This window comes from Gobio gobio (genome assembly GCF_949357685.1).
Source record: "Gobio gobio genome assembly, chromosome: 7".
Classification (NCBI taxonomy): Eukaryota; Metazoa; Chordata; class Actinopteri; order Cypriniformes; family Gobionidae; genus Gobio; species Gobio gobio.
In genome coordinates, this window is record NC_137103.1 from 36,371,548 (window position 1) to 36,388,774 (window position 17,227).

The 17,227-nt window shown below is 37.7% G+C and overlaps 1 protein-coding gene across 1 annotated transcript; it reads left to right on the plus strand.

The window, feature by feature from the left end:
- Window positions 1–10,261: 10,261 nt before the first annotated feature.
- Window positions 10,262–11,254, plus strand: LOC307128757 (2-oxoglutarate receptor 1; the record flags this gene model as incomplete). The annotated part of the gene is made up of 1 exon (XM_079820700.1): window positions 10,262–11,254. One exon carries the CDS (start codon window positions 10,262–10,264, stop codon window positions 11,252–11,254), a length of 993 nt encoding a protein of 330 aa, XP_079676826.1.
- Between the last annotated feature and the right edge of the window lie 5,973 nt (window positions 11,255–17,227).

Here is a 17,227-nt window from a genome sequence, read left to right on the forward strand (position 1 = left end):
CAGCGCAGCGACATTGAAGCAGATTTGTACGTGGAGCATCACTCGTTTGAATCAGCTATCGCGTCTGTTTTAAGCGATTTAAACTTTTCCTTTTCGTTAAAACCCGAGCAAAGAACAACACTCGAAGCCTTCATATCTAAAAAAAGATGTTATCGCTGTCTTACCGACTGGATTCGGCAAAAGTCTGAGACCAGCTTGGCCCTTTGGTGGCTAAACGAATGGGTCTTAGCGAGAGCCCTCTGGTAGTGTTAATGTTTTACAAAATATAGTTTTAAGTCCTTTTCAGGCGTGAATGTAGTTGTTTAAAGCTCAAATATATGGTTTATTTATAAAGAGAGCGCCTTTTTTTAAATTTGATCTGCCGTTTTCGGAGTTGTGAGCTCCAGTGGTTCAGCGGCGCTCAATCGATCATTAACCCCACGAGAGGCGCCTTTCCTCGGCCAGTCCTTCTGCCGTCTGCCGCTGGCTCTGATGTCTCTGTAGTGGTTAAACCGTCTCGTCTTGTGTAGATCTAACGGCTGATCTTTGCTCTCATTAATCTATAATTTGTTCCTAGACAGATCGTTTTGTCTGAGGGCAAAGTGAAGTTTCATTACTTTATATTTTTAAGATATTAAACTTTACCGTTGTAGTCTCCTAGCGCTGACTTTGACTGAATTGCTTTATTTATTGTATAGCTTCTTATACCTTTTACTTATACTTTTATAATTGCTATTGATAATCACACATAAACTGACATTTAACAAAAAAAGACTAGGTTGTGTTTTGTGTCATATTTAATTTATTACAGTGATAATCATAGCCTATATTATGCCTATATTTTGTGTGTGTGTTTTTTAAATGTAAATGAAAAGAGGCTGGGTTTTTTATATTTCGTTTTGTTATAAACATGCATTAAAGATAATATGCATTGCCTGCACTACATACTGAGTGATACAGTCAAGAACGCTGCTTGTCCATTAGCAGAGTAAGCGGACTAGTGTCCTCCCGTCCTCGGGAGTTCGTTCTCCGGAGTCAAACTTGGTAAGTCACGGACGCAAGTCAGAAGTTCGCGTACGAAATATGTCATAAAACACCACTGCATTTCATTAAAAAAAACAAAAACAAATAAACATAATAATAGCCACACGAATGTGATTCAGGCAACGCGTAGCTAGGCCTACATTGATTATCTTATATATTTATAATAAAACGAAGTATAAAACACCCTGCCTCTTTTCGTTTACATTTTAAAAATTATTTATTAAACATTAATATGTGGTTTAGGTAAGGTGACCAGATTTCTGAAATGGAAACCGGGGACATTTCCTATTTGAGAACACAAGTACAGACAAGAACGCATATTGAGAAACGGCCAGCTGATAGTCTCAGCTGTTTCTCCGTCGCTCTGCATACGTCATCTCCCTCATCGCTCTGATTGGTTTTAGGTCTATCCAATTGCGCCGAGAGGCATTTGAGCGACGCCCGTTGGTGACGCCCCTTTAGAAATGATTTGTCTATGAAGCTTTGCCAGAATGGTCTGGTTTTAACCAGGCTACTGATATCCCACAATCCTGTGAGTTCCATTCTGTGACAGTTGAGCTGGAAAAAAAAGATGGCGTCCAAAAGTTGCGTTTGCTGGTCAGTTTGTGTGTAAATGTACGTTTTTTACCAACATTTTCCATTTCTGATGTCATTTCTAGCAAGAAATTACTAATGTAGTAATTAAATATTTATTTAATTCTCACCAAAGCTCTCTCTATTTTGCTGTAGATCATTAAACGGTTACACTGCCTAAGAAGTCTGTCCGAAATTAGTTTAGTGAGGTGCCTTCATGCACAAACGTTGCCTTATTGTCTGATAAGGCAGCGAGGCAACGAGTCAGCTGCCTAGGTTTTCGGACGCAGCCTCTGTGAGACAGTAGCTGTGGCCCAATTAAAACGCTGCAACTTTTGAAAGACTCCGATTTTGGAGACTGCATCCTTTGAAGGCTGTGAAGGTCGGACTGAGCGTTGTTAAATGGGACGGTCTACTCTAGCCTACGGATGACTGTTCTTGTCCCCTGGCAACTGTGACAGCTGCTGTTGATGAGCAGCAGAAACGTTTGTACTGGACTAAAAAGTTATATGCAACTGCCTAAAAACAAAACAGGGTTCTAAATATGTTCACCTTGGTTATGGACATAATAAAGAGTTTAAACAATGTAAAATCGCATCTTGGTAAGATATGTCAATAGTTTTTTTTTTTTTTTTTTTACATTTGTATCATTAGGCATATGAGTAAGTTGAACCCCAATGCTTGCGTTTAAAAGTGTAATTCTGCTACGTCACTGGCTCACAATGAATTTTGGGGTAGACAAAATTCCAAGAATTTTGGAATTGCTCTTCAGCGCCAAGAACCTGTGCTTCACAACATCTGTAGCGTAGCACACCTGATTTTTTTTACATTACTCACAGCAATATTTTTATCTATTTTCCTGGAAAAGAAAGACTGTACATTGTAATTGCGTGGAATTGTGTCATTATTATCAGCTAAACGTCATAATTACTCTAGTGGATAGATTTTAGCATTCTGTCCATCTATATTTGTGATATCTCTGTCCATTACATTTCTGGTAAAATTATTTATTTACTTATCCATTTGTTGCGTCCAAATGGCCTGAAAATGCATGACCAGGATTTTCCATGCCATTAGCAGTGTGGCATGTTTGACTGTTCAGGTGATACTGTGCCCTAAAACACTGCATCTCTGAGCCAGGCTCATGACAGCTGCTCACATGGCAATGATGTTCAGGTATCACCCCGGTGAAGAGAAGGGGCATGTAAATGTTTTAGGTAATGCATATATTCCCAGAGGCCTAAATCACAAAGACTTAATCATGTGCATGCAGACTCCAAAAGAGAGGAAAGGGAAAACTGAATAACAAACAAACATAATTTAAATAGACGCAAATGCTTTGACATTCAATTTCCATCAAACTAAATGTTGAAGCAATAAGCACAAGCTTATTTTTTTGCCACGGTTTTATTCATGATGTTTTACAATGAATTTCAGATGAATCTGGGCACAAATCAGCCCTTTCTTTAAAAAAAAAATAAAAGTGACAAAAGCTTAAAAAATATATATATTTATATATATTTAAAATGTAGGTTGAATTTGACAATGGTCAGAATAAAAATGTACTTGCTTTTACTTAGTGCATCCTTAATTTATATTATAGTCTTGGTCAAGACCCATTCTGTGATAAGAATTTCACTTCAGCATTTTCAGATAATGTGCTCATGCACTCCAGCTTTTGCCTGAGAGAGTGGACACAGAGTAGCTCAACAGAAACGCACACTAATCTGTCATCATGTCAACCACACTGCAGCTCCTGCTAATGAAGTGTCCAGTCTAGTTGATATAGACATTGAAAGTAAATGTCTAAGTAAATCCTTCGCTACAAGATTTCCTGCAAGATAGGGACCAGTCTTGCAGTACCACCGATCAAAAAAGTAAATGGTCCCTTTTATTAGTGTGTTTTGGAATAAAAACATCACTGGTTTAAATTAAATGGCTTCCTTTTTTCATCGTATGGTGCATGATTTCCATAGGAAAGAAAAACAAATGAGATCCCTTTAATATTTAAAGGTCCCATGGCATGAAATTTTCATTTTATGAGGTATTTCAACATTAATATGAGTTCCCCTAGCCTGAATATTGTCCCAAAATGGATAGAAATGTTGATCGGTGTAAACCCGAGTTCTGGCTGTCTTTCTCTGCCTTTGAGAAAATGACAGGCCAGACGAGCCAATCCTGAAGTCTCCTGGTTTGACGTCCAAGCAGGAACGGTTACCTCCCTTTCCTCCGCCCAGAGAATCTGGCACGCCCTTGCAAGCGCTCAAGAGATCATTACTTGTGAACGAGTGAATGCTGGCAGTTTCTCAGTGTTTGGATGTACAAATGAAAACAGAAGTCTTTCGTCAGTTCCTTCTGATCTGTGATCAGTGATTTCTTATGTGTAGCTAATTATTTATTATTCGTGCACACGCTGCGGCTTCTCTCTCTCCCGACAGAAAGGTGTTTTCTATCTTTTGAGTCAGTGTTTTTGTACGTCCTCGTCGCGTCTATCTGTTCTTAAATGTGCATACAGTCTTTTCTGCTCAACACCAGCAGAGTCAAATCTTTAGAGATAAACCTCACACACGCCGAAGCTCAGCCTTCAACATCCCCGACCCGCAGTACTGCATCTGGCCCACAGCGGAGGCACCAAACGCGGCGTGAGATTAAGCAGAAGGAGGGTAAGCGTGAGCATATCTGGGCTAGGCTAGCCAGCTTTCCCCACAATAAACTGGATTACATCCGATTACTGCTGTTGTGTCTTTGTTTGCGCTGTGTAACGTTACTCAATGCGCGTCACTGACGCTTTTCATATGATTGGAACATATCTAGAAATAATGCTATACTCAACACTTACTAACTCATTCATCTCGCTGTAATGGTACATTGAATGTGTTACAAAGTTGGTAGAATAATGATGAAGACGGACTCGGCGTGACTGGGACTCGTGTTTATTCAGAACTCTCAGATACAAACACAATAAACTCGCGCTGACAGACAGCGCTCTCATAACTCAGTAGTTACTATAAATAACTTTGTTAGCAATCGCTCCGTCTCCGTGATGTCCGGTTCGCGAACAAATCATTCTTTTGAATCGGTTCTTTTTAGTGAACCGAACCAGTTCACCAAATCGGACTGAATCGTTCTAAACGGTTCGCGTCTCGAGTCAGCGCTGATCCATAATTTACTAAAGTTACTAACTTTCTGACATGAGTGACAGTCCCTCCGACTAGAAATAAACTAATAACCTGAAGTATATGCAAGTAACAGTTCACCCTGAACTGAGACATGCTGAGAGAACTGATGAGAAGTGAACACAGGTCCATCCATCTCTCTGGCAGTAGCTCGTGCCTGCTCGTTTAAAATGCAAAGATGTCAGCCAATCACAACAGTGGGCGTTTTTACTGACGTCTCACAGCAGACACGCCTCTTGAAGCAGGGCATTCAGCCACAGGGCAAACAGCAGTATAGAAAAAATGCCTTTTATTTCTAAATTATGACATTTTATGATGTAAAAATCATACTAACAATATAAGTACACCTCAGGAAACACTATAAAATTATAGAAAAATGCCATGCCATGGGACCTTTAAATTATTTATCCAACAGCAAAGAGATTTAAAAGACAGCATTTTGCTTCTCACATTTTTCTTCACATCCATCACATCACATATCCTCTAACTAAATAATATCTCAAACTGCACTCAGGGTAACCAAGATGTCAAAGTCTGAGATGACTTGGAAAAACTGTCCCAATCACCCTGAATTCACCCTATTTATCATTTTAAAATTAATGTAATATGGTATACACATTATAGTCTAAAACCCGTGTGCTGCCAAGTGCAAGACATACTAGAGAAATGGGGTAAGTTATAGGGCAGAATAAGTACTAAAAAAATATATATATATATTTGTTCATTAATTATATCACTATTACTATTATCCCTTGTAACGAGGTATGTATGTTCGGGGAAGAAGGAGGCGGGAACCGGTGAACGCTCAACATACTTTTAATAAAATAAATGAACACAAAATGAAAGTAAAAGCGGCAGCCCCTCACGGACGACTGCCGCGCACATACATAAACAAAACGTAAACAAAATACAAATCATAGTCCAGGCCTGGTCCTCTCTCCTCCTTCACTGTCGTCGCTCCTCCTTTATACTCCCGTCACTCCTCCGTGAGACACGAGGCCGACGGCACGCAGCTGGCGCTCATCATCACTAATGACCGCGGCCTCGTCCCGCTCTCACGGTCCCTCAGCCTCGCTGCTCGCCACATCCCTATTTTAAGTTCAAAATGAAAAACTTAGAAAAACTTTCATGTTTCTCTGCACTATGCATTACTATTCTATACTATGAACAGTGTTGGGGAAAGTTACTTTTAAAGGTAATGTGTTGCACTTGCAATATTGGGTTACTCCCTAAAAAAAGTTACTAATTGTGTCAGTTACTTTTTTGTAAAGTAATGCATTTACGTGGCTTTTGTGTTACTAGGGTAAACGTACTTATTACGCTCACCAAAGTCTACATTGAGACATTTTAGTGCACAGGGTATTGGTAAAATGGCGGGGACATTGCCGATGGGAAAAGAGTCCTGGGTGCAGACGGAGAGTTGATGGATCCGTGCAATGTCGTGGACATCTGAGGCTGCAACGGAACTGTCCTGACGACGCCCGAGGTGAAACTGGAGACCCAGAGGGCTGTGGGGGAACTGGCGTGACCCAGGACTGACGTGAAGCCTGAGGGAGGGTGGAGCCAGACTGAGCCACAGGGGTGGAGAGCCTGAGCGTAGGGGCAGGCACGCAAGTCCAAAGCGAAGGGCTGGTCTGACGCAGGCGAAGCTGGCAGGTCGAGGGAGCCCGGTGATGATGCGGTCAACGGTGAAGCCGAGGGAGAGAGGAGTGGCGGTGGAGGAGCTAGGGCGACGGGCCGAGGTGGCGCGGCATGGACAGCGGCCGGAGGCAGAGCCAGGGAATTCCCCAGCCCAGTCGAGGATGGTCATTGGAAGCTCCATGTGAATCCCCAACGCAGTGAGGAGGTGGAGGGTGAACAACAGGGCAGACAGAAGACGACGAAGACTAGGCTGGAACTAGAAGTGGTAGAAGAGGGAGGGAGGGCGGGACCAAAGTATCTATCTGCCAGTCCAGTATGCACTCACACACTGCGGCGAGGTTGTGGGTAGGGAACTCCTCAATTCCCTCGAACTCCAGTAATCAATCCTCTTTCACGAGCTCGCACGGCAGATCTGATGGCAAGGGCTCAGGCTCCGGTGTGATGGTGTGCACGTCCGCTTCTCCTTGCGTCAGCAGCTCCATCGTGGCAGGCACTGCGTCTGTCGGGGACTCCGGATGCGCTCCGTGTCACAGGGTGGTGGTGGGCTGGGTTCTGGGGTCAACAATTTCTTCTCGTCTGTGTCAGTCTCCTACGCAGTTTATGTTGGCCAACTCCTGCATTAGCATCACACGCATGCGTCGTGGTGCTCACATGAACAGCATCGACCAATGGTAAGCCGGCGTTCTGGCGTTCAGACATGAAGAAATTGTTGAATTAAAATGATCTTTTTTGCGCACAAAAAGTATTCTCAACGCGTCATAAAATTAATGTTGAACCACTGTAGTCACATGGACGATTTTAACGATGTCTTTACTACCTTTGGGCCTTGAAAGTGGTTGTTGTGTTGCTGTCTATAGAGGGGTTAGAAAGCTCTCCGATTTCATTAAAAATATCTTAATTTGTGTTCCGAAGATGAACGGAGGTCTTACAGTTTTGAACAACATGAGGGTGCGTAATTAATGACTATGAATTTTCATTTTGGGTGAACTAACCCTTTAATTCAGCAATAATAATGTTTGCTTATTAGTATGGTTAAATTGGAACATCAAAAGTCAGCAGCAAAAACATTGGTTTATAAAGTGAGATTAAATACATATAAATACACATACCGGTATTTAATTGTTGCAAGTTTGTGTAATATTCTTTTGCAGTTTGCATTTCATTTTAATAATTTTGTCTAAATTGTCTAAGAGTCTAAATCTATAGGGTATATAAAATAATTCTCATTACTTATTTGAAAAAGTAACGTATATTTTGTTGTAAATTTAAAAGTAATGTGTTACTTTACTAGTTACTTGAAAAAAGTAATCCGATGACTTCAATGTTACTTTGACTATTATGTTACCCCAAACACTGACTATGAATGAATTATGTTATTCATGTATCTATGAACATATTATTGAAAATGATTGTTTACTGTAATAATAATTGATGCTTCGGGCATCTGACATTTCATTTCAGAAGCATTTCTTCATTTTAAAGTCAGCCTCTCTCCAGGTATTTGGAACAAAATGTCTAACTGCCAGATCATGTAGTTCTAGAGGACCGATCGTGTGATGGGAAGAACAGTTATCTGAAAGTTGGGTTCGGTATGTTCTCAGCAATCACTGTTATCTCACTGGTTCATCCAGAACTTATAAAATGACATCTGATGGGAAAAGACAACCACATGGATTTTTTTTACTTTATCTTGTTTTGAGTAGCCTGTGTGATTTGTATAATACTGGCAATTGGGTATTGGTGTTTTTTTAATGAAAACTGCACGCCATCTAGTGGTAACACTTAATATTAATGCTGTGTCTTGTTTGTTTGTTTTTGAGCAATATGTATTTAGTATTATCATCTAATGGAAACGTTTGCATTATAAATTGAGAGATGAAATAAACAGTAGGCCTACATGAGATATTATTAAGGCTACATTAGCTTTACAGAGGTTAACTTTGACTTTTTCTTTCTTTCTTTTTTTAAACTTATTTTTGACTTTTTGAAAGAATTTATAAAATATTAGATTAATTTAGCAGGGATGCGTGGAATTAATAAAAAGTAACAGTATAAAGACATTTAGATTACACTTTATTTTACAGTATGTGTACTCCCAAGAAAGTACTGATAATATAAGGTAACTACACAGGTTAAAATTAGGATTAGGGATTGGTTCAGGGTTAGTAGGCTACCTGTAATTGTTATAATAAGTAGGCTAGTATGTACATATAGGACATGACTGTAAAATAAAGTGTTACCGACATTTATAATATTACAAAAAGATTTCTGTTTAGAACAGAAGCTGTTCTTTTAAACTTTCCATTTATCATAGTTTGCACTTGTGCACAAAAACAAACCAATTACTCTCCATTGTAATCATTTTAATTGATCCAGAAGGGCCTTGTGTATAACTTATTGTATCTTTTTACTTTTATTCAAATGTCATAGTCAGGAGATATTTTTCGTTGTTGTGGATATGCAATCTTAACAGAAATGAGACAACAAGAGACCATGAGGGAGAACCTTTGGTTGACTACTGCACAGATTTCACACGCAATGACCAGAAGTTTAAGACCTGGCTATTTTTTTGTCCTCCTGTTTCCTCTTACCGTAAGGTATGTTCAAGAACTTCCTGGTTCAATCCATAAAAACATAATCTAATGGTGCTTTATTGATACATGTGGGCTTTTATTCAGTTTTACAAACAAAAATACTGCCAGCTGAAAACAGAAACTCTTATCTCTCTGATCTGAACTTGTGACTTTTGATATCCGATGTATTTCGTTTGGACAAAATCATGCAAAAAAATAAATAAATAAATAAATACTTTCAAACAAGCACTGCACATATTTGTTCTGTGGACAAGGCATGCAGGTGGGTATGCATGAAATGTTGAGAACTGCAGTTTTTTATGAGTGTGAAATGATTAATCACATACCTTCCAGTATGTGGGCTATAAAGACTTAACATTTCTCATGAAAGGTTTCAGGAAATGTGTGTGTATTATGAAGTTACAGGAAATGTTAAATAGTAACTCAAGGGATAATTCTCTCTGATTTTGCTTCTGTGGTGGACGAGCTGACTCATATGTCACGCATGTGTTTCTAGGGAGTGAAGCCAGACAATACAAAAACACAGATGACACTTGGTAGACAACCGCAAAACACTGAATCGCTGCTGATTACTGTGCGTATTCATGATACTGCATTAGAGATTGAATACTAACTTGAGGAGAAAGTGAGCACTTCATCATGGTGAGTGAATATTAATGTAAAATGAAATTGGTTAATGGTTTAGATTTACAAAAAAGAATAACATTGGTTTATTTGTACATGGTACCATAATACCATGGTTAAACATGACACAATGGCAATGCTGCTGTATTTTTATTTGGCAATTTACCATGGTATTACCATAAAATGGTCATTTGGTAATACTACCATAGTTTTTTGACAGCTCATCGGCTTGTCTTTCTGTCCGGTGCAAATTAGATTATGCAGAGAATTCAGAGAATATTAGCGATTTTGTTCATGGCTGAATCTGTATTTTAGAACAAATATTGTCAAAATCATTCTGATTCATTTGTACTGATATTATAAGTGTTAGACATTTTTGAAGTTTTATTTTTACCACATTGCAAAATACAAATTATGATTTTAATTTCGTCACGTGAATCGGTTGTGTAAATGGTTCAGTGACTCAGTCATACCAAGCAAAAAGCCATTCAACTTTGTCGAATAAGTGAATGCATCTGAACAAATCTTTTTGGTGAATGGATTTTAAAAAGGTTTGATTCATACATTTAATATACAAGATAATATTAAAACCGTCACTGTGTATTTGTTTTTGAAAAGCAACAGAAAGCAATGGCAGGCCTGGAAATGAATTCATCTGACTGTCCTCCCATCGATGACTACATAAAGAGGTATTATCTGCCAGCGATGTATGGCATCATTTCTGTAGTTGGATTTCTGGGAAACTTCCTGGCAGTCATCATTTACCTGGCAAAGCTCCGACCCTGGAAGAGCAGCAGCATTATAATGGTGAACCTGGCAGTAGCTGATCTGCTGTATGCTTTGAGCTTACCTATGCTGGTTCAATTTTACATTGCCAGAAACTGGACATTAGGGGAGTTCATGTGTCGTTTCATTCGCTTCTGCTTCTACTACAACCTCTATGGCAGCATCCTCTTCCTCACCTGCCTCAGCATCTTCCGTTACGTCGCAGTTGTGCATCCACTGAAGGCTGCTGAGATCCGGAGGAAAAGATGGGGCATCTTGGCTTGTCTAGCCGTCTGGGCCATTTCGCTGGTGGAGATCGGCCCAATGATGGGGATGATTACTATACGGCAAAAGAACAGCAGGACACAATGCGTTGACTTCGCCAGTAATGATCCACTGAAGGTGTGGTGGTACGGTTGGATGCTCACAGTGTTTGGATATGTGTTGCCATTGCTGGTGGTGTGCTGGAGCTACACTCACATTGCAGGTGCTTTGAGCAGCAGCATATCCAGAAACAGGCCGAGTCATTCCCGAGTTCGCATGCTTTCCATTCTGATTCTGGTGGTGTTTGTGGTGTGCTTCTTGCCATATCATATCATGCGTGTACTGAGGGTGGATAGCCTGCGCAACGCTGATGTGTCGTGCATGCAGAGGAGAGGCATTCATGCAGCCTACATTTTGTCACGACCCCTGGCGGGCCTCAACACCTTCTTCAACCTAGCGCTTTATACACTGGCAGGAGACAAATTTCAACAGGCTTTTTGGAGCTTTATGCACAGGAAGGAACGCACGAGCAGCACCATATCTGTTATCCACATACCAAACAACATGTCAAAGACAGACCTCTTGAGGATCTGATACATTGAGTCCCTATATTATACAGGCTATAAATTATATGTCTGTGTGTGTATATATATATATATATATATATATATATATATTTATATATATATATATATATATATACACACTACGTTTCAAAAGTGTGGGATCAGTGATATCTTTTAATGTTTTTGAAAGTAGTCTCTTATGGTCAACAAGGTGCCGTGAAAATGAATAGTGTGGAATATTACAATCTAAAATAACTGAATATATATTAAAATGTAATTAGGGGCCAAGCACCGATGGTGCGTAGGCACCTATTGAAACCGTTAGTGTCCCTATTCTTCTTCTTCTTCTTCTTCTTCCGCCATGGGAGTCTAAGGCAGCCCATAGAACCATATGGTAAAAAGTTGTGAAATTTGGCACACTCATAGAGTATAGTCTGAAATGTCACCATAGCAAATTTGGAGTCTCTAACTCAATGCCTCTAGCGCCACCACCAGTCCAAATTTTGACTTATGTTTATGCAAATAACTTTTGAACCATAAGGGCTAGAAACAAAATTCTCATTTTTTTCCTCTGATTCCTTGGCTCATGGCGATTCGATTGCACCCTATGACGTCATTTTCCATCATGAAAATGTTCCCGCCATTTTGAATTTTCTAAAAAACCTACTTTAGCGAACTCGTCCTAGACGGTTTGTCCGATTTGCACGAAAATTGAACCAGATCATCTTCAGGTGGTGCCGACAAAAAGTTATGGAATTCAAGTTGATCCGTCAAATTGTTTTTGATGTCAAATTGTTTTTGCAAATTGTCGCTCAAACAAATTTTACGTAGCGGTTGCGAAAATACACATAAGGCTATATCTCCGCAATGCTTTATCGTATTCAAACCAAACTTAGTACATGTCATCACAAGCATGACATGAGGCAACATGCAGTGTTTCTGGTCCAGAGATACAAAAAATGGCTATTTTTGCTTATAAATTCTGAACCGTTTGTCTAAACATCATTAAAGTGATAAAGTTTCGTTATTATATTTTTTTCCAAATATAACTTATACTTATACTTTATATATATGTATAGCTTATAACTTTGGGTGTGGTTGACTTATTCTCATGGGAATAACTTTTTTTGTCTCCTGAATCCTTGCCAATTCCAACGATACGAGACTTGCCAGGTTTCGGCGTATGGTTTGTGCAGTGTGGTAATTTAGTGCTTAAAAAACGTTAGCTGATATCTTCGAAACTGCTAGTCCGATCGAGACGAAACCAGCGTCAGAAGTTCGGAAACATCGGTCGATAGAAACATATTAATACTCAAATGTCAAAATATCGATAGTAAGGGGTAGTAAAATCCAATCAAAATCAGGTGTCAGTCATTTTTTACGTGTTTTTACATATAAATGTCTTTAATTCCAAAACAAAATAAGATATTGTCCCCAAAATTGACACACACATGTATGGGCTCACTCTGACGACACATAAAAAATTGTAGGATTGTGCCTCTTGGTGGCACTATAATAGAACAAAACATGAAATTCCCATAGACTACAATGCATTTTTGAGCCTTTTTGCCTAAAATTATCTTAAAATGTGTTTAATTGCTCATTGCTGCAGTTGATCTGACAATTCCAGCCATTTTGGCATGTCTTGTCTTCTTCTTTGCGCCTGGCCCCGATAATGGCTGTTTGCAGCTATATTTTATTCCTGTGATGGCAAAGCTGAACTTTACATTACGTCTTCAGTGCCACTTGTTCCTTCATAAATCATTCTAATATGCTTATTTGGTGCTTAAGAAACATTTCTTATTATTCCCAATGCTGAAAACAGTTGTGCTGCTTAATATTTTTTTTTAAAGCATGATGCCGTTTTTTCAAGATTCCTTGAAAAATAGAAGTTCAAAACAACAGCATTTATATATATTCATTATATATATTTTTTGTAAGATAAATGCTTTTTCTGTCCATTTTGATCCTTTTAATGCATCTTTATTTGTTACTAAAAAAAATGCATCTTACTGTATATACAATGTATATTAGTATCATAGTACATAGACTTGTACAAAATGTAAAATAGTAGGTAATAGTATTTCAACTGTATTACAGCTGTGTATCTCATGCTGTAAATGTTATGAAATGTTTAAATTAACATATATTTCTGTTAAACAATAAAGTAACTATTTATTAAAAAAAACTATTTATTAAAATGTAATCCTTTGGATTTTTTTTGTTGATGGTATTAGGTGAAAACTCCACAAAACATTTATATAAAACGATAGAACGAGAGGTAAGACTTTTACTCTTGCTGGGAAATCTCTACCACCCCACAGATGAGTGGCCACACAAAACAAAACATCCTTTGATAACCTGAATGACTAAATCTTCACAGACAAGGAAACACAAAGGTATTTATGGTCAGCTATTTGAATCCCAGAAGTACCTCAGCAGGCATGAGATAAGCCATTACATTACAATAAGAAACTGTACGCAGCCTAACATTCCATCAGTCATTTTCAGTCAGGAATCAAAAATGAACATTGCTCTCTGTTCTTCAGTTGTGCTGCTCCATTGTGATGTTTGTAAGAAGAACCATCTGTTAAATTAGCCAATTTTTAACTGTTCCAATGCTAAATATAGTAGACACCTTCAGAAAACAGACAGAAGATCTAAAAATTTGCTCCACTATCTTGGCCTGGTATTACCATGTTTCTACTCGTACTTCTATCATGTTAATATCATTGCATTCTTTGAAGAGCTTAGTATGGATGATAAATAATTTGTAGAATACAGTTTTTGGATAATTATTAAAATAAAACATATCTCAAACAGAAATTTTGAAACCTTTTATATTATTCTACTTTTATAATTAATGGATTAAACTTTTTGGGGTTTCCTTTCAATGCAATTATAATGCTTGGACTCTGATTGTATTCGTCTGAAAGAAATGTCATGTACACCTAGGATGGCTTGAAGGCTAGTAAATTATGGGATAATTTTCATTTTTGGGTGAACTATCCCTTTACACAGACTCTACCCATAGGCTAAAAATAAAAACAAAAGCTGACCAGCAAATTTACATAATGACTGAACAGCTCTATTACTGAATGAGTTTCTTTAATTGTGACGGTTAAAGGAAACGTGTAGCAAAGTACATCTGTTAATAGGCCAACTGCAAGTTAATTATTCACATTCTTTTTGGCATGACAAACTATATAAAATCATTTGCAATTATCCTGTTATCACAGTGAATCAAATAAACAAACCTCTGCACCAAAATCATACACAGACACAAATGCCAGGCGTCTTTTTTCCCAGACACAAAGACATAAAACCCTTTTAATGAAAAAGCTATTTCAAGTGTTCTGAAAATGATATTCCTGACAGTTACCTAACAATTGGATGGCACTATTTCTGTCAAACACTTTGAAGGCACACTATGGATATGTCACTGCAGACCGTGAGAAGAAAAATGGTTTTCCGTGAACAGTGGATGAATCAGTCATTGTCTAATAACATGACATCTTTTCATTCTGCCGAATTACATGAAATGCGTAATTTCCGATTTTAGGAGCAAAATCATGACCTTTCTCTAGCAGCTTTACGGTTTTAAAGAGATAGTTCATCCAAAAATGAAAATTCTGTCATTATATATTCACCCTCAATGAAGATATTTTTGATGAAATTATGAGAGCTTTCTGACCCCTCTATAGACAGCAATTTAATTAACACTTTCAAAGCCCAGAAAGATAGTAAAACGTCGTTAAAATCGTCCATGTGACTCCCGTGGTTCAACCTTAATTTTAGGAAGTGACGAGAATACTTTCTCTGTGAAAACAAACAAACAAAATGTATTTAACAATTTCTGTGGCAGACTCATGCTGTTGACGCAGGTGTAGCTCTCGGATTTGATCAAAAATATCTTCATTTGTGTTCTGAAGATGAACGAAGGTTTGAAACGACATGAGGGTGAGTAATTAATGAGAGAAATTTCATTTTTAGGTGAACTAACACTTTAAGGTTTCTTAGTTGCCGATTAAAGTTCAGAAATCCCTAAATCCGATGTGAGGTCACTCACCCATTGAAGAAAAAAATATATAATGTATAAAAAAGTACCATTGTTTGCGTGTTTTTAGTTTATTCAGAGTTAAATTAAGATCAAACCCCATTTTATGAGTAATCAATGCAGAAATGCATTTTTAAAGGGTTCCCATAAGACATTGTAACATTGGTGGAGCTTCTCTGCCCTCTAGTGGTTGAATCACATAGAGAGAGACGTATGGTACCTTTGAGATTTTTTCCCACAGTGGCCCCAACATATTTTTAAATGCCACTTTCTGTAAAACACATTTACATTAGATACAAAATATCAAACCAAATGGCACCTGCAAACAAATGATGCCAGACCTGTGAGCAGAACTAAAACTTCTTTGAAACTTCATGTGATATGAACAAGCTTAGTGATTCAGCCCTGGGTCAAAATAATTATGTATTTTAGAGAAATATGAAATATTTATTTGAGCATCACTTTTTTTTAAGAACTCTTCATCTTATAAAGCTAACGGTTTTCCTTGGTGTGTCCTTGTGGTAGTTTTTATGGTACATTATGCAAATCTGAATCAAATGAATAATATTAAGGCTAAATTAATATTTATTAAACAAACCAAAACATGTACTTATTAACATCTGCATTTCCCATAAGGTGTTATTTTTAATATCATATTGCACTTAAGTGAACAAAGCAATTAAAATACATTGCAACACTGATATTTCAGAACACACACACAAACTTGGTACACAAACCTCTTATGCCCACACAATAAAGGCTAAAGTAATAAAACAAAAAACACAAATAGCAGCACAGTTTCAAGTTAAAAAACATATGGAACAACATATACAAAGAAACGTCTATAGTCTTTTTCTCTCTTTTTTGGTCTAAAATCATATATTTCTGGTACTGCATTCCAAAGCTTTGATCTGTAAAAGTAGCATTCCTATGTTCTCCATAACCACAATGAACAATACAGACATTTTATTTGCTGTCATGTATAGAAAAATCAAAACATTTGTGTTTACATTTCTTTTATTCATTTGCACACAGCATCTGTGGATGTAGTTTTTAAAAGGTGCTACAAAGCACAGACCAGAAAAAGGCTTCTTCCTTCTTCTTTTTTAACAGCAAGTGGTTCAGGGATTTAAAGACCACTAGCGTTTCATTCCATGTGACTTGGAAGTCCTGGCTTCAGAAATATTCTCCCAGACAGTAAAAGTTTTAATGAGGACTATACAGAAATGTGTGAAACAAATACTGACCCATTCATTTAGTCTTCCTGAAACTGTCTTGCTGCATAATGAAGTTCCATACTGGATTGGTGTACAAACATTCATAAAGTCTTTATACTGCTCCATTCCAAGTCAAATGGGAGCTGAAGTATTATAACCATCATAATTAGACAAGCAATCGAAGTATGAACAATTGGGTGCAATCTTGTGACTTTTTTTGTGACGTGAATCTTCCTTCACCTTTAGAGGGCGTACGTTTATTCAATATTTGCATGGCCTCTTATGTCTTGAGTTAATTTACACTTTTAACACACAATCTCAATCTCAATTGTTTTTTTTTTGTAACAATTACTTAATCTGGAAATCAATAAACCTAAGTCCCCTTCTTACAGTTATGGCTTAGGGAACAGTATGGATGTCAGTTGATTTTGTTTTGTTCATACTTTTATTTGCATTTGTAAAACACGGAACAGCATACTTACTATCTTTTTTTTGTATAAAAAAATTAGTTGTGCAACTCATCAAATGTGACAAAAAGAAAACAATAAAGGAAAAAAAAAACATTTTAAATATTTTACAATGTTTACAGTAGCAACTGCAAAATGTATATTCTATTGTATATGCAGATGAGGCTCTTGTTGTGGCGGCGTCTGCTAACCCTGAATTGTATAACATATCATTGAGAAACTACCAGAGACTACAGATTCTCAGTACAGACTGTCTCCAT